We start from the raw sequence: 18,581 nt of genomic DNA, 5'->3' as shown, positions 1-18,581 counted from the left end.
AATTTCAATGTCACCTCCAGAGGGTGCCCACACATGCAGATTGGAATATTTAAAAGAGTGAACGAAGAAGAATGAGCGGCATAAATCGAGTCACAGTCTGGACGCAAGAGCACGACGGCTGAACGGCATCAAACACTTCACCACTTTCTGAACTTCCTTCCAGTCCACCTAAAAAAAAAAAAAAAAAAAAAGTCGCCAGGAGCAAAATGTGGAACAATTTTGGAAAGAGAGCCGAGAAAAACGGACACCCAACCAATTTATCCAAAGCTTTGTGGCAAAGTTGCTACAAAGCTGTTCGAGTCAAGTATGGAATTACACAGCCTGAATTTTTTGTACCTTGTGGTATCACAGAAGTATCGAATTTTTGAGATTTATTGTAGCAGTTTCAAAGTGGAAAGTTTTCATGATGTCAAACATCAAGGCAGGCTTTTTGGGACATTATTGTGTATTGAAATGAGCAATTTTGTCTGCAAAAACATAGAAATCTTCGATAACTAAGCACGTCAAAAATATAGAAAAACAAAGAGAATTAAGTGATATCGGACATATTTCGCGCTGTTTTTTTCAGCTTAGTGGTTCTCAGACACAGCAGCTACGAGGTGACAAGACGCATTTAACTTCTACTCCAAGATTTAAATTAATTCTTTGCATTCAACGTTCTCTTTATTATCGTTTATCATCAGTTGGCAAGCGTGTGAAGATTCTCGTGGAGGATTTACTGTAATGAACTTATGCGGCACAACACAGAACAACTCTCACAAGGGGACGTCTGGAGATGTTATTGTGTTTAATTTAATAAGGTCAAACTGGAAGTGGCAAACAAAGAGGCTGCCAGCGATACACAGCTGAGGTGATGACGCTCCGTGCGATGCTATCTCGAAGACGCATGTATGAAGAGAAGCAGAGGAAATTCTCCAGACTGAACAAAATTGTGAGAAATCCTGTTATTGCCCCCTCTTCTTTTTTTTTTTGTTTCATACAGTCAGTCTCTGAGCAAAAAGATTAGAAGATTTTAAAGAAGTGCATAATCTTCTTTAACAGCTTATCAAAACTTTAATGATTTGGTGATAAAGAGCACAAAGTTAAGTAGCCGGTTAAGAGGATAACTCCCCAGTGCAGTCTAGTGATTAGTAGATGAGAATTGGGAGACTGAAAATCCGGGTTGCAAATCCCACTCCTGCCACTTATTCACTTTGAGGGAGAAGAAGCTCCATTTCAGCTTTGGGGGTATTGTCACGGGGTAATCATTTTTGAAAAGTGATAAATGGAGCCCCTTTCCTTCACCCTTTGGAATCCAAAACACATCTTTATTTACGTATTTATTTCGCTGTGTCTCTCTGGTTAACACCCGTCAAGACCCAATTATAGCTGCAGAAGCCTCGTGCTTTCATGAGAAGTGAAGCTACAGACTGGAGTGTCAGGGCTGTATACAGTTTAAGCATCTTCTCATACAATCTGCAACAAACCAGGCGCTCCGCAGATCCATGTCGGGCTGTTTTAATGAGGCCGTGCCGGACACAAATAGCAGATTGAGGAGTTTATCTTTATGACAGTGCGTCATTTTGTGCTTTTAGGGTCGGAGCTGAATAAGCAACATGGATTTTCTGACAGATATGTTGTGTTTCCTTCCACGTATTTACATAAATCCATTTCTGCTGGGGCTTGTATGAACGTGTCCGATTTATTAAAGATGTGCAGCCAAAGCTTCGCTGAATTAGCGAGAGAACAAATGAAGCAAAATGGCAAACCCATCTCCACTTGTGCTTTGCTCACTATCTGCACTGAGATAGGGATTCACTTAGTATAAAGGAGAAAAAAAGAGGGCATTAATTACCTTGTGAAATCTAAAGACCATTAACTTTGTGTGTCAAGTGATGTTTCTCAGTTCCTAATCAGAGTTTTAGTGATATAAATTACTCTTTGGAGTAAAACAGATATGGTGTGTGTGTGTGTGTGTGTGTGTGTATGTGTGCGTGTGTGTGTGTGTGTGTGTGTGTGCGTGCGTGCATGTATGTCTTTTTGTGCGTCCTTGTAGCTGCGCACATTCAGTCATTTGTGTGCGACTTTGAGAGGCAAGGAGAGCAGGAAAGAAGGAGAAGAGGAGAAAAAAAATAAAAGCAGGGCAGAGAGACAGACGGAGAGACAGACAGGGGTGGATGCCGGAGTGGAGTGGATGGAGGATTGTCAGTGTCTTTGCGGCGGCGCCGTGGCGTGGTGTGTTGCTCTGCGGAGAGATAACAGGATGCCGGCGCTGCTTGCTTACCTTTGCTGTACACCACACAGTTGTTTTTGTTGTCTTCCGCTCCCTGCCAAGTCACATCCAGCAGCCACCTGGGGCCGGCGCTCAGCACCACCGGGACCGTGCTCTTCGTCTTCTGGACGGGGACAGATAACAAACACTAATCATTTGCTTATTTTGGTGATTAAAGAAACATTAATAACCACTGAGTTACGCTCCTCTGCTGCGCTGAATGGCCATAAACAGACAATTTCGGAAACTATACAGCATGCAACTCAAGTCCATCCCAATCCATTTTTTATGTATGTTGCTGTGAAGATTTGAGAATGTGTGTGTGCGTGTGTATGTGTGTGTGTGTGTGTGTGTCTGGTGGCGCGTAGACAAAGGCAGTACAGTGGTTGGAGTGGTGACAAATGGGTGTAAGAGCCTGCATTGTATCAAAAAGGAGGAATAATGATCCAGGGTTGAACCCAGTGATTCAGCATCAGATCTCTTAGATTAAGAAGACCATCTAAGGTGTCTGGGAATTATGAAAAAAGAAAGAAAGAAAGGAAGAAAGGAAGAAAGGAAGGCTGGTGACTTTCAGAGAGAAGGAAGCGAGTGTTCAGCGGTGAACTTTGGGCACATTGTGCCTCGCTATCGCCAGGATCTCACTATTTCCTGAAACAAGCAGGGAAGAATTTAAAGAATCAGTATCCATTTCAAAGGGCGATTGAGGTTAGAGTTTTTATAATATGCCGGAAAAATTATTCTGAATGTGTAAGGTCATTTTTCTTCTTGGTCAAAGGTCAAACGTGGAGTTTTATTTCTTGGAAAGAAAAAATAAAAGAGGGAGATAGAGCAAACATCCACCATAATGGATTCACATGGTGCTGTGTCACTAGATTTGCTTGCTCCATATGTCCCCATATGGTTTTCTATTAGGTTTTATTTTATTCTGGTGTTCTTTTTCTTTTGCTTCTTGCAAAATGGTGTGTTGGAGGTGTTGAGTGTGTGTTGGGGGTGGTAGCAACATCTCAGGCAGCTGGGTACAGTAGCCTATTACTCAAAGGCAAAATGTCAGTATTTCAAGGCCATTACTTTTGAACCTCGGGGCCCTCCTTCATTAGGATGTTACAGAAATAGTTTAGGTAAGAGAAAATGGGTTGGGGTGCAATCTCGACACTTCATTTCTTTTTCCATCTGAGGCAGGCGGCGACAGGACACTGTCCATCTGCCTAATGCAACAGAAAAATACTAGTTCTCTGCCGTGCTTTTCACTTATTTCTCCCCCGCAAAAGGCAACAACCTTCAAGGATAAATGCAAATGTCACTTGAGCATGTTAAAGGTCTGAATTGGCACAGATATGCACAAGAGATGAGCACTGTGCTCCGGCAATGTGCCTGCATGCCCCCTCCTTCTCCTCCTCCTCCCCCCTCCTCCACTCGCCCATTTCTCTTTCCATGAACTCTATCTAGTCTGAGGCTGGAGGACACACTGAATTTTTTAGGGAGCATTATTTACAAATAGCAAATACATCTCAAGCGACGATAGCAATCTGTTGGGATTATGTCTGCAAATTAAGAAAACAAATACATGTACAAAATAAAAAGTCATATATATATATGTATATATATATATATATATAGCTCTGCACACTGGCAAACTGCACTGCCAAACTGATCAAACACACAGTAAATTGTGTCTGTTGATATTCTTATTCCTTCTCCTGGCATCTTCTTATCCCATCCTGGCAGCAGATGAGACAGAGAGGACCTCTGTAATTTAAGTCATCCTCGATTTCACATTTCAAATTAGCCTCACAATAAAGTCTTCTATCTGGCTAACCTGAAAATCTCACACCCCTGTCAAAGGAGCGGAGCAGACCGGCCGATTGTTGCTAGGACAACTATCTGAAATGGGAATCAGATTAACCCTTCCTTAGATCTCCAGACTGGAGCCATCTCTTATTCAGCAGCGTGAGGCCTCTCTGCCGTCCCTCTGAGCCTCTGGGAATTCATGATATTCCAGCTGCTCTTAATGTAGCCAACAGGGACAAAATACCACATTAACTAGACATTGCCCCCCCGTTTTAAATCATGAGGAATTTGTTAGAAATCATTGCAGTAATCACAGTTGTTCCTTTAGTGATTGCTGAGACAGAAACTTTGATATTTCTGACTATGTGTATTCTGTATTATTTTGACTTTATTGTTAATTTCTACTTTTTTTTTTTTGCTTTCTCTTTGTTGGAAGCGGAGCAGCAACAACCCAAGACAGCTTCTCGCTGCAGATTTACATAATGCATCTATCGTGACAATAGTGGCCTGTGTGCTTTTGCAAGCTTGCTGCATGTACCAGCCACCGCGAAGACAAAGAAATGCAGACGAGCGACTGCACACACAATATTTAGGATTAAGACACAGTGGCGTCACTGCGGGGAGGAGCGCCTGCAAATGCAAATGAAAACATTTGTACAACCAGATCAGTTGGCCTAAGTGGCCGAGGCCAGGAGAAATGCAGATTGACAGGCAGAAAATCCTGATTTCCCTGGAGCGAGGGAGCACATGACGAATTGGCGTTACAGAAACAAACTCCTCTTCTCCTCTACAATCACACAACCAGGGGATGTGATGTATGGAAGCTCTTTCCGGTCCAAAACAAAATAGTGGGGGGAGCTAGTAAAATATGCTGACCCCTGTTGGATAGTTAAATATGTCAGTTGCAAAGAATTGGTGCATGTGCATATATTGTGTACAAGTGGCTAATAGTCATTAATCCCTTATTCTAATTCAATCTTTATAATTTTAAAAATGCTTAAAATGAATATATTCCTATTTTCAATATCATATCTTATTGCAGGTATTTTTGATAGATATTCAAATAAAAATCTATTAAAAAAAACAAGTAAATATTTGTTTCATTTATAGAGACATGGTGTTAAATATCATTTTACAGACTATCATCCCTGTCAGAGCCTGTAAAAGCCCCTCTGGCCTTCCTGTCTATGTAGTGTGTTATGGTTTATCCACCCTCTGCCTTCACTCCAGTGGTTTCAATACTCTCCCGGTATTTTTTTTCCCCCCTCTGAGCTCTGTTACCGTTCCTCGTGTAAGAGATACAGTGACCAAAACAGTGTAGTCAGCGAGGAAGTGATTACAAACTGATGCTCCAAATTCGCTATAAAATGAAAATCAATATTTCCACAAGTTGCTGCAACATAAAAGATAACCTTCATTGATTTTTCTAGACTTAGGCCTCTGTGATAAAATCTAATATAAATTTTCAGCCACACGGATTTGGATCAGAGCGGAGCAGGGGCTGAACGATAAGTTCTGTGCACATCTCTCAGAGTTGGATTTTTCCCCCCCCTTCCCTTTCCCTCTTCCAAGGCAGGGCTGTACTATTTATAATTGGCCCTGTGTGAGCAAAAGCTTCTATCAGGAATCTGTTCTAATTTTTATTACTGAGAAGCTAAAGCCTGTTCCAGATAATTTGGAAATTTCAGGGGAATTGTGATAGAGCTGATGGCACAGCCGGACTGACTCCAGAAAGGAGCTAACCTGTAATAGCCTCTGTGGCTGCGCTGATTAAATGTTGCCATAGATGAAAGACCTGCCATCACCGCAATAAATTAACCAATCACACAAATCCCAAGTCGCTACTAATCCCTCCTTGATACCATGATCCTCTGATCAGCTGAAGGAGGTGAAGAAGAAAGTGGCTTGTGACACTCAGCCTTCTTCTAACTCCCTGCCTCCCTGTGTAAACAACAAGCTAATGATATCACCGCTGACCATTTCACCACCACTGGCTACTCTTAACCCGCTTCATGGTCAGGGCAGGTGAAATCGATACAAACCTTGGTGGGAATGATTATTTTCCTCATTGCATTTTTTTCCCCTCCCTCCCTTCACCAAGGTCACTGACTGGCACTGTATCTGTCTTGATCCCACAGCTGCAGGATTTAGACAACTGAGAGATCAAAACCAGTGCGTCTGAATATCTCAAGACATTCATTGGCTTTATACATCCCGCTTTCAACACCCACTCGGAATGAAGTAGTGCCATTTTGAAACAAAAACACCCGTGGAAATGCTAAAGTCAAATAATGGTATAAACATCTTTTGAATATGGCATGTTATTTCCCTTTCCAAACAGTAAAAACTGCACTGGAAGGTTGTTTTTTTTATTTTTTTATTCGAATTACTGATAAATACATTCGACTTTGTCTCCCCTTCGTTCCATTTGACTCTGCGTTAGCATCCTAGCAACATGTCGCAAATAATTTCAAAGTACCGTGTTCTTTTTGGGCGATACTCGCAGTATGAATATAACAAAAAACAAGCTTCTGTGTGGGTTATGTCAAGTTTATATGTTCTCTGTTTCTAACATGGGAGTGAGGATAAAGGATTTGTACCTGTTTTACCAGTCAGTTTACAGCAGACAGCACACTCACACCTTGATAACGTCCTTTGCAATTAGTTGTTCACTGCGATGAAACAAATTGCATGTGGTCAACTGGAAATTTCATTAAGGGAGATTTTCCTCTAGCCCTCGTTATCGCTCTGCGTATTAATATTTTCTTAGCCTCAAGGATGGATGGGTTGCAAGGGTCTTTTTTGTTGAATAAAACGGCCGGAGCCAACCTCACAGTCTGTGTTCTCCCACTGCTATCCATGCCTGGAAAAGCTGTGTATATGCTTAGTTGGGAGCTGCATATTTTTCACTGCGCCCTGAAATAAGATTCTTGGTCAACATACTACATAAAGTGGGAAATGCCTTCATTTCTCAAGTCTGCTTTTGTGTCATTTTCTCCTCTTCTAAATGGCCACGGTTACATCTGCTGAAATGAAAAGATACCTCCATACCGCTTTCATTCCCTTTTCTCCCCCCCTCTCTCCCTCTCTCTCTCTAAGGCTATAGCATCTGCTATTGGGAGACTAAATAACAGAAATATGCAGGAATTGCACACTAATTCCCTTTAGAGATAGATCTTGGCTGGTGCCCTGTCATAAATCAGAGAATTTCGATATGAAATGAGGCAAGCTGCTCTAATCATTTCTGCATTTCAAATTGGATCACTGGCTCAATCGCTTGGCTTTTAAACTGCTTGCCTAAGAGCAAATGTGAGGTGGGAGATAATTCAGCTGAAATCTCTGCCTGCTCTGTGCGGCAGTTAGTTTACTGCTTGAGTGCAAGAGAATGCTTTTTTCTTCCCTTAGCCCATCTTTCTCTTTTCAACTTTGTTAAATTGACTTTTCATTTTAAAATCGATTAAATTGAGAGAGTCACTGCTGTTCCCGGAATCTTTAAAGGGACACCCATCACTGTGCGCATGTGCCTTTATTTGGCTGCTGCTATCATGGCGGCGCTATGGGGAATAAATATTTTCTCATTTAAATCACCTTTTATCCTGCTGACTGGACTGTAAGCATCAAAGTTCATGTGCTGCATTAGCTATTACTTATATCGCTCCATTGAAATGCTCACAGTGGTTGTATTTATACTGACTATGGGTGGCATTGCATGATTACTGTATGTTCAGTCGCTTGGTTAAAACATAATAGAGTGGTAATAAGACAGATTAGTGATTGACTGCACAGTATTTTGATTAAGGAGCAACGATTAATTATTCGCAGCACATCCAGAAATTATTTTGATTTTGATTTTGCTGCATTATTTTTGTTCATTTTTAAACTGAAAATGCTGCGTACTAAATCCGGGAGGAGAAGAGAGAAGAATAGAGATTCAGAGGGAGGGGTATCCATACTCCATTTTTCAAGACCTTCAGGCACACTGAGGTGCTCCAACTCCAAAGCCAAACAGTTTAGTGTAAGCTGTACCTGCCCTGAAGACAAGCACCCCTTTCTCCACCCCTGCCCCCTTTCCTTCCCTCTTATTTCTTCTGCTATTCCTTTCCCATCCTTTGATATATTTCCTCTTCTTTCTTTCTCTGACACTTCCTATGAATTCTTCTTCCTTTCCTTTCCTTTCCTTTCCTTTCCTTGCTTTCCTTTCCAGTCTTTTAATTTCCTTTCCTTCCCTCCTCTTATCTCCTACCCTCCTCTCATCTCCCCTTTTCTCTCCTCTAATATTACATCACCCACACCACTCTCTACTGATCCAGTCAAAACTTCTACATGAATCATCTTCACTTCCTTCCCCAGCCCTTCAGCATCATACAACAATGCCCCCAACTTCCTTTGTAATGGAGAACATTTAATTCAACATCACGAGTAAATGCATGTGTACTGCCATAACTATGTATAATGCGTATGTCCTGAGAACTATTTGAAGTTGTAAACAAGAGAAAGCTGAATTTGTAATGCATGTGCTCCAGGACTTAATCATGTCTTGCAGGTAGAGTGCACATGTACACACATGCACTTCTTGTGTTTGGCTTTGGTCAGAGGACAGAACAGCCCTGTCGCTTCACTACTCACTGTTTGAATTACTTGAAATTTCCCATTTGAATTCAATTGGGAAGGACTTGTTTGATCTTTTGCATGTAAGTTAGGGCTGACTCCCCGAGCAGCGAGAAGCTGTGTGAGGGAACATAATAGGGAACCCGGAGCCAGTAATGTTCACCTGTATGGATATTACCATGGCCCCTGGGGGTCAAGGTGGCATATTCTCTGGACAGATTCACTCTTTCTCTGTCGGGAATAAACATGTGGATTGGGGTATTTCTTCAAAGAGGAAGAAGGGGAACTCAGGAGTCAGTCAGTCAATAGGGTCACAACAAATCCCTGTTCTCATAACCATACTTGGCAAACTAGGATCAGTCAGAGGCAGTAAATAAAGACAAACAATAAAATAGTAGGCATGATGCTTGAATAAAGCCCCTGACTTTAGATAAACCTCTGTGCCCCCCTTTAGGTATTGGATTTTAATATTCTTTTGAACTCCCCTCTCTTCTCTGGTGGAGTTCTAAATTTCATGATGCATTAGAATAGCATCTGCTGTACTGTATGTGATTTTATATTTCAGGAGACTCTCTCAGTCTGTGCAGCCAATCCCACATCCAGATGATTCACAAAGTACAGAATAATAATTACAATAAACACAGAGCAGAGCAAAGCAAATTTAAAATAGTTTGAGACAAAACACAAAGGGAAGAAACACACGCATCGCAAATGTAACTTTGTTCTCGTATCTGAGATTTGCATACCACCTGATCATCTACATATTCCTGCAGTGTTCAATATAATTTGATCCTTGGGTGCACTTCAGAGAAATGGGGTCTCACTAAATCCACCGTAAAAGACCAACAATATTTACACCAAGTTAAGTAAATAAGATAAAGATGGTGAACTTGCCCCTCACTAAATGCATTAGACGTGAACTCTCTTATCAGAGTCTCAGCACACGGACTGTTAAAAGATGGGTTTCCCGAGCTGGAAATGGTCTTTGTTACCCAATTAGTTTGCTGACGACCCCGTGGTATAATATTCCTGCTTTGACAGCCTCATACACATCCATCTAATGAGGCGCTGCTGGACCACCAGGGAGCGAATGGACACTGTCCAGACCTTCATCTCCTCCAGCACCTATCAGCTTTCTTATCTTCAATGCTAACCTTTTTTTTTTTTGTCAAAAGACTTGAATTTTTCTGCTCGGTTGTTCATCCGTCCAGAGTCGTTCTGACAGGGCTTTGTCTTTGGTAGGCCCCGAGCCAACTAGGCTGAGGATCAGAGGGCTAAGGCCAGGACAGGGGACAGCAAGGACTTATCAAGGTCTACCAGCAGGGGCTTGCCTCCCTGTAGGGTGGCCATCCTTCTTTCTCTGAGGGAGGTGAAGCGAGCGAAGCTTCTGTGCTTCTCCACTTCCCTCGCCAATGTAACCAAGAGGGAAAAAGACGAGGAAAAGAGCTGAATTTCTAAGAGCGACAATGCTTATGTAGAAAGCTCTTCTCTGTAAATAATATATGATTTTGGAGATGTTTTAAAGTCTCGATTTCTCACTTTCTAACCAGTGGCAAAACATGGAGAACTTGTAAAACTTTGCTCAAAATAGATGATAAGCACAGCAGCTTCATACTTCCACAATCACAGCTAATAGAGAGATCAGTCAGCCATCTACCACTACCAGAAAACCCGCTCTGAAGTCACTTTGTGCTGGAATACCAAGAGGGCTATCAGGGGCTAGCAAATGGAAACAGTCGAGGATTATCTTCACCACTTTTCAAGAAAGTTGTTTCAACATATCAAGAGTGCAGCCGTGACAGTGACAGATGGCAAAGCAGCTGGCACCACTCAACTTTGTTTCACTTTTCTTTCTTTTTGCCTCTTCTTCTTCTTCTTCTTCCTCCTCCTCTTGCGCCTTTGCTGCAATAGAGGTCTGTTGTGTATTGAAGTGTTGGATAATCATTCATTTGGGAAGGCATACTGCGTGCTGTAAAAAATGAGGCGATACGTGTGAAGCCAGGGAGTTCTGAGCTTGACTGTTGTTGCCTGTCAGACTGACACTCTGTAAAGACTGAAAGCTAGCTTTGCTTCGGCTATTTGCCGGTATCAGCTAAAGAAGCATCTCATCAAATCTGCTACAAGCATGCAAGCAGTCATTCAAATTCATAAAACTCTTGAGATAAGTGTGGAAGTGATAGCGTGTGACTTGTTTAAGTGCCTACGCTATCCCAAATGGAACAGTTGTTCATGAATGCTAATGTTCGTGTCAAGCTGTTTTTTGTATGTTCACGACGTACAGAAAGCATAAGCATGCAGATACTGCATCTCTTCAGTGTGACAGTTTGCTATCCAGGCTGTGTCGCTCCCTGATGGGCCACTGACAGCAGACACCCAGAGAGTTGGAAGGGAGGCAGGGACACCCAGCTCACCCTTGAGCCCTGCGGGCGCGAAGAGCGCCCCCCCCCCAGGACCTGGAGCCTCGCTGGGGCTTCCAGCCATCACCGGTCCTGCTCTGCCGCTGCTGAGCGATGGCTGAACACACTGCTGCAGGGAGACATTACAGTAGAATGGCCACATCTTCAGTGTCTGCGAGGATGGAGCCATGTCATTACAGAGACATGAGCAATGTCTGCTAAGTGTGAAATCTCATATCCAGAGTATAATAATAGCGGCTAAATATGATAAAATATCAAAGAAAAAGTACTTTTTCTGCACAAAAAACGTCCTTCTGAGTGTCGTATAATTGTACATTACATCATAAAGTTGCTAATACTCATGCATCAGCTTTTTACTGCTGCAGAGGGTGGTGGTGGAGCAGGGTAGTTAAATCCAAATAATTACACTGTATTTTAAAAGTTCGTCATCTGTTTTTTATTAATAATCTTTATCTGAAAAGCCACCAGTAACTGTGGCTGTCTGATAAATGTAGTGGAGTAAAAAGAACAACACTTCCCTCTGAAATGTGGTGGAGTGGAAGTATTAGCATAAAGGTGCTTTTACTCTAATTTGATGAAAGCAAAAGTGGTAGATGATTGAGGGAGAAACACCGAATAAAAAACACTGTCAATATTTAATTTGTTTATCCTTTTTGAGGAGATAGAGAGGAAAGCTTTGATCCTCGTGATATGAACAACAGGATTCATGAGAAGTATGGTGTTAATTTTGAAGAAATACTGACACCGTCATCCCCAACCATGGTTTAAGTTTCAGTACCAGTTGCTGTGATTATAACAAGAAAATGACACATTCATAGAAGAACTCTAATCCATCAATGCACTGAATTGTATATTTGTGTTTTGATCTAGTCACTGTATCCTTGGCACGTTTGAGGAAAGCATGCAGCCATTACAGTGAGCACAAAGCAAATCAGTGAGTCCTGCTCTGCTTATCAGGGGACCTGCCATATCAGTTTGGGTAGTTGTGTTGTGATGTAAGGACAGCAAAATGTCAGGTTCACTTGTAGATCAAGTCAACCATGCATTATCTCTCAAACAGTGGAGCTCGGCTGTGGCCATAATAGCTCCGACTAGCTGACTGACTGAGTGCTTCACGGCTAATACATGGAGCTGTGGGTGGCAATGAGTTCCAGCCATGCTCATGGAAACTTTGAAAGTGCAGGCTTGGGAAATAAATGTAAATAACAGTAAAAAAAAAAACAAAACAATGGTTGTGGGTTTTTGCCACAGCCTGCAATCCATTCTCCATCTGACTCACAGACATCAATGTCATGTTGATTTGCAGTAAAAAGCCCAGCTTTAAAAGGCTACTTCAATAGAATTTGCTTGGATGTTTCCCCGTTTTAATGTAAGAACACGAAAACCATCGATAATGCCATCGATAAATATATGGATGACACAGAGCAGGGGAAAGCAGGCCAGATAATTACCATTTTACCCATCTGAAGAGACCCCAGCCCTGATATTGGTTTAAACCCAAGAAATAATTGATGCATGCAATCACAAATTGGTTCTCCGCCTAAAATTTGGGCCCATTATTTCATTAGATGAAGCCACATTCTTTGTGCCAAAATTATTTGTGTGTCCAACACAGAAATTCAAATCCTGTTAGTCCTGATAATGTCTGGCGTTTTCAAGCCATATCCAAGACAGTGTGACTTACAGATTGAAAGCAGAGGCCACCTTTAAATGCAAACATAAATCAAAATGTTTGGTGATTTTTTCTTTTATGTTAGTTAAATGGCTTGTTTGTTTATGTGCATGTGCATGCATATACCAGGCTGCACGCGCACGTGTGTGTGTGTGTGTGTGTGTGTGTGTGTGTGTCATTTAGCAGCTATGCTACAGAGAGGTCCTATCCTGGGGTGCCTTCTTGCATATGTAATTGGATGTTACTGTAAATAATTGCCTGGGCATGTGCCAGTGTGATGATGGTGATGATTTGTGTGTGTGTCGGCTCATGTGTGACTGTATGTGTGTAGAACATGTGTGCACCACTCCGTATGTCTGTACGTATGTGTGTGCGTGTACGTGTGTGTGTGTGTGTGTGCGAGTGCATCTGCCCCATCCGTACTCCACTCTCAAGTCCCACTGATTCTCCTTTCCAGCCATGTTGAATCCTCTTTTCCTTATCAGGCGAGCCCAGGCCTGCATCAGGCTCTCCTTGCTATGACAGAGGCTACAACAATAGGCCTGCGATACCGCTGCTTAGCGCTGCGTTTCGGAGGGGAAACCTGCCACGGGCGCAGATTAACTACAACACACACACACACACAAAATAGATTGCAGCCTCCAAAACAAAACATTTTTCAGAATGCCTCCTCTTGATTAATGAAGCAATGACAAGAAGAAAAATATAATTTCTGAAACAGAAAAATCCGCCACCACTTGTTAAAGTTTAGGGGTAGCTAACAATAAACATATTGGAGGGAGAGGGTGGGCAAAAGGGGCGAGATAAATGGCTTGAGTGATGGGCTGAATAATTTCTGGAGCATTTTTTGGTTGCACGGGCCCATATTCTTACCCTTGTACTAAATTACACAATAATCACACTCCATCGGTTGACAGCCTCTGCCTCTCCCTCTGTCCCAGGTGAAAATTAGGACAGTATCTTGACATTTTCGCTCTTCTGTAGTCTTCAAGCTAAAGCTCTCTGTTCGCAGCTAAAAGCGGCACACAGTCTGCACGCGCACGCCCAGGCGCTCGCACATGCCCTCCCACGCATGCACAGACGCTACGGCATGACCCGAAAGGCACAAAGTGCACGTACACTCAAATGCACGGACACACTGCGCACATGCGCAGGCACTCGGCCATTTAATAGCTGCTTCCCATGCACATTTTAATAGAAGCATGAATTCTTGACCCTCTTTCAGTGTGAGACTTAAGAATAGAAAAGAATTAATGAAAGGTTCATTTTGTGTCTTAAACAACTCAAAATGAGAGAATAAGACAAACATGTTACAGAGGTTGTCCTCCTTATACTTAGTGATTCACTAAATATTCCACATAGCCTTGGCAAAATATAACAGCATTGTTATGGTTTGAATGATTTATGATTCAAAAGTAATATTGTAATATTGTGTCAAGACTAAATTGGTTATTATATTCAATTAGCCTGTAGTGCTTATTGACTTTTACTATGTCCTTGTAACCTTCCAAATCATTTCCTTTGTATCAGGACCCTTGTATTAAAGAGATTACATTAGTAGATTTATTTTATCATAAACCTATGCTCATAGCAAATTTAACTAATATACAGCAAGTATATTAAGATAGAGGACAAGATAAAAAATGCCCGATAGATCTTAATCTGGAATTAAGCAAGTCATATGCATTTCAATCACCATGTAATTTGCACTAAAAGGCCCTCAAAACACATAAAGACCAGAATTCTATTGAATCCAGACTCATTACAGTGCACCTTGACTAAGCCCCAGTAATTAGCATTGGTAAGGCATTGTACAAGAGGCGGCAACACCCTCATCAACACACATTTACAACAGAGCTCTAAATCTGCTGCTCATTAATAGCTTGCCTCCCAATCAATTATTAACACCTACAATGGAAGCCAGGCTCACCAGGGCCAGGCCTCTTACTCCAGGCAAACCGTGGGCCACCCTCTCCTCCCGGTTCTGTCCAGCATAGGTAATTACCGCTTTTAAAGACACCTGCTACTCAATAGCTTCGACCCAGACTGTTAATTTAGCCCCTCGATTGCAGACATTTATGTCTGAGTGTCACTATTAATTTGCGTTAATTTGGAGAGTGCGAGGGACCCGGGCGGAGGCGTTGTCGGCAGCCGGCTGAATGTGCTCGTTGCTCACCTGCGCCGTGGCTGCGGCTGTAATTGGAGTCTAATGGTCTGATTGATCAGTGAGAGAAGTGAGGGATGAGACGGTGCTCTGGCAGCTCCATCAGTCAGACGGAGAGGAGAGAGGAGAGGAGATGAGGAGGAAGAGGAACAGAGCAGAAAAAGCGGGCTGACAGCGGCAGCTCAACGGCAACTCTCGGGTGTTTTATTCTCTCTAAATTTTGCTCTCTCTCTCTTTTTGTTTTGCCTCAGTGTGTGTTGCTTGCTTTCAGCCCCTCCCTCATCTGCCTCGCCTTTGCCTCACTTACTACAAAGTGCTCTGGGTCAGTGACTCAGCTATCAGTTCAGACTCTGGTCCTGTCTTTTAATCTAGTTGAAAGTGTTCTGTTTCTCCAATTTAGGCTCAGTTCTCCACCTTCGCTGCGTCTACTTGTATAAAATATTTCACGTGGAAGCTAGTCCTGTATGCCGTCTATTTGCGATCTACTGCTGATAAAGAATGTGTAAAAACACCACAGTGCAGACGGGCATATGAGCTGTCCAATTCAGAGCAATGTGATTGTGTTAACAGGTCTGCAACAGCAATAACTATAACTCCAGTCCCTCATGCCAAGCTGAGCCCCTGGGGTCTACAGACCTGCCACGGCCGACCCATCAGCTGTGAAATCTGCTTTCCTCTTTGATAAACGGTCGAGATGTGACCCTATCTCTGTCCTGCAGATGCCCAGATTTCCTGTCATGCTTTTTCCCCTCTGTTTTTTCCTGCTTCCTCTCTCTCCCCCTCCGCTCTCTCTCTCTCTCTTTTTATTCTTTCTTTTTCAAGCTTTACACCTCTCTTTCCAGGCCTGCCTGGACAGCCGCATGTAACGCTCCACTCGCCGTTCTTTCTCAGCATCATCCATCACTGCGGTCAGCTACTGAGGCCTGTCGTCCACCAGCAGCCAGCCCACATCAGCTCCCATGCGACAGCACATATAGCTAGGCCAGCTCCAGCTTTCGCTCCCATTTGCTACCTCTAGGGACCAGTAAACCTCCCCTCCTCCTATCCCTCCCTACCTCTCCATCCACAGCACTACTCCCCAGACACCAGCCGGACCTCACATACTCGCCTCCTAAATGACTCGACATGCACCAAAGTGCTGCTCCTGTCCGGTTTAATGCAAATTCGGCTTAATTCACTGTATTTTCATTATTTACTGTAAGCCACTTTAAGGAGTCATTACACTTTAGTCCCTCTCTGGGCGCCTTGCCAAGGATTGAGAAACGGAGCTATGCACCGTACGTGGCGGCTCGACAAAAATAGCTTGACCTCTAAAAACTCATATCTTAAATGACGTGTTTGGATGATGGGATAATATATGTTTGATTTCAGAGAGGGCATATCAATATCTCACCAGCGGGTCATGTGTTTCAAGCATGAGAGAGGTGTCACTCCTGCCATATACCTGGCTGCCTTCGGGTAATTCACTCACCTCCGTGGTTTCAAAAAATCTAAGAGGGTAAAGGGAGATTTAATAGTCTGTGGAGGTCACACTTCATAAGAATGACTGAGAGTGCCTCCTAGCTGAGGTAGAGACCCATGAAGCAATGAGCCTTTATTTCTACCTCAAACGCTTTCTACCACCTTCTGACCCGGCTCCGCAGCACCGGCCGCCCTGACATGCATCAAAACCGGCCAGGCTTTTCTCTTCTTCTCCTTTCCTTCCTCACACTCACATTTGTTATTTCAACTTTTCCCTCTTTCGCTCTCCAGGTGAGGCGTCAGGGTTTGTCCCTGTCTTGATGTGTCTGCGTTTGTAGACTTGCACAGCTCCCTCGCCTCCCACTGAAACAACAGAGATAAATGCAACACCGCACTAAGGATGTTGCAAACGGCTGCATGTTTAACTAGGCAACAGCTCAATAACTAGAAGTCTGATTAAAAAAAAAGAGAGGGAGAAAGAAATAAGACTATGCTACTGTAAATGAGATGATTCCCTAGTGGTGTGCAAAAACGAGAGTTTCTGGTTTATTCTGCGTCTCCGAAACAAAGTAAAAAGTTACACTGAACCCTAAAAGGAGGCTCAATAAAACAAAACATGCCAGTTGGGTTGACCTAGCCTTTAATGAGAGATAGTGAGAAGCTGCTAACAGCCAGTACCTTATTTGAGAGATGAAACTTAGCAGGCGAGGGGGGCAAGCAGCAAAGCATTGAAAGGGCCCCCAGGAGAATAGACACACACGAGATCCTTAAAGGCAATATGCCAAAGCTTCTTCCACTGCTTTTAATTGCGAGGGAGGTTTGGCATATTCTGTAACCCCTCCACAGCCTATTACAGGTGATGACCAGCACCTGCTCGCTGAAGAAAAAAAAGAGAAAACCTAAAGAGGATCTGGAAAGCAGCGATGAATTCCTCAGAGGGCAGTTAGTTAAGAACTTATCACTCTTGCCAAGAGCAACAATCAGTTTATGCATCTAGTTCGGGCAGGCAGTGTGATGAATTTGTGAAGTTTGTATCTACTAAAAGCACCAAAGCAACGAGCAATTCAAAGAGACGCTTTATATGACATCACTTAGAGAGTCTGAGGGTCATTTGAGGGACAGTCGAAGGTTGGATTTGGATGCCTTTCAGGGAAATTCATGCAGAGATAGCAGGAGAAATATATGGAGTGTGTTACTTTGGAAGGCAACTTGAGGTGTTTCTCTGTCAAATCACTTTTCCGCCCAAGGATAACTGGCTTTACCCTGAGAGAAGCCATATTTCATGGCTATAATACGGCCTGAGTTATTTAAAGCCACTGATGACTTCAAAACCATGAGGGGAGCTTAGAAAACAGTCAAAACTGCTCCGAAAATGATTTAATAAAGTTGTGCGTTTAAGGAATCTGGGAAAACGGGGGGAGGGCCAAAAAATCCTCATGGACTTTTCCTTATGTTTCTTAACAGGCTGAATGTGAGCATGGTTACAATTTTAATGGGAATTTCTTAATTAATCCAAACGCAGAGTGGAGTATCAAACCCGTGGAGGACTTGTCACTCCACCAGAGCAGCAGGTCAACACGAGCCTCTGCTGGGATCTTTGAAACAAGAGATATAAAGCTGCTGTGTGCAGGCTAACATCAAAAATAATGGATTTTGACTTCATTCAGTTGGAGCCTGGACTGAGCTCAAAATCCACCAATTAAAGTGTTTTGTCATAAAATATGCAGATTAAATGGTTAAAATGGACGCACTTCAAAGGCTTTTATTGGGGGCCAGTTGGATCCCGGAAGAGTCACCTCAATAGGTTTGAATGTCATGGGAATTGTCATTAATACGGTCTTTAGATGTAGGACTTTCTGGTAATCATGTTTCCGTGGCCGCTGAAGGCAAAGTTTGACCAAACAAAGCGATATCACTGCAGATTTTAATGATCCTTTAGTCCAAACAACAAACACTTTTTAATAAGACATGCTTTAAATAAAGTGACTTGCTTTGTATTTTTAGAAATCACGTGGAACCCACCAATGGACAGTTTGACCACTTAATTATTAAAAGCTTGTTTCAGCAATTAAAGTATGGCTGATTGTATACCTTTCAATTAAGACCACTGACTTTGGTATGTTGGCTGATACTTGATACCGGACAAGCCGATTTCAAAAACTCAATGTCAACACAGACACTCTCATTGGCCTGCAGCATATTTCTGATCAGGTCAAATCC

General features: G+C 42.7%; 1 protein-coding gene across 1 annotated transcript in view; it reads right to left on the bottom strand.

Annotated features, from left to right (window-relative positions):
• Nucleotides 1-18,581, bottom strand: part of zfpm2a (zinc finger protein, FOG family member 2a) — a 114,069-nt gene that overhangs the window by 40,433 nt on the left and 55,055 nt on the right. The window contains exon 5 of the mRNA XM_041943194.1: nucleotides 2,264-2,375. Within this exon, the coding sequence (XP_041799128.1) occupies nucleotides 2,264-2,375 (112 nt within the window). The remainder of the gene's footprint in view (nucleotides 1-2,263; nucleotides 2,376-18,581) is intronic.

This window comes from Chelmon rostratus, chromosome 8, assembly GCF_017976325.1.
Source record: "Chelmon rostratus isolate fCheRos1 chromosome 8, fCheRos1.pri, whole genome shotgun sequence".
In the NCBI taxonomy this organism is placed as follows: Eukaryota; Metazoa; Chordata; class Actinopteri; order Chaetodontiformes; family Chaetodontidae; genus Chelmon; species Chelmon rostratus.
The sequence above is the reverse complement of the archived record's forward strand: the minus strand, read 5'-3'. Positions and strand labels throughout refer to the sequence as shown.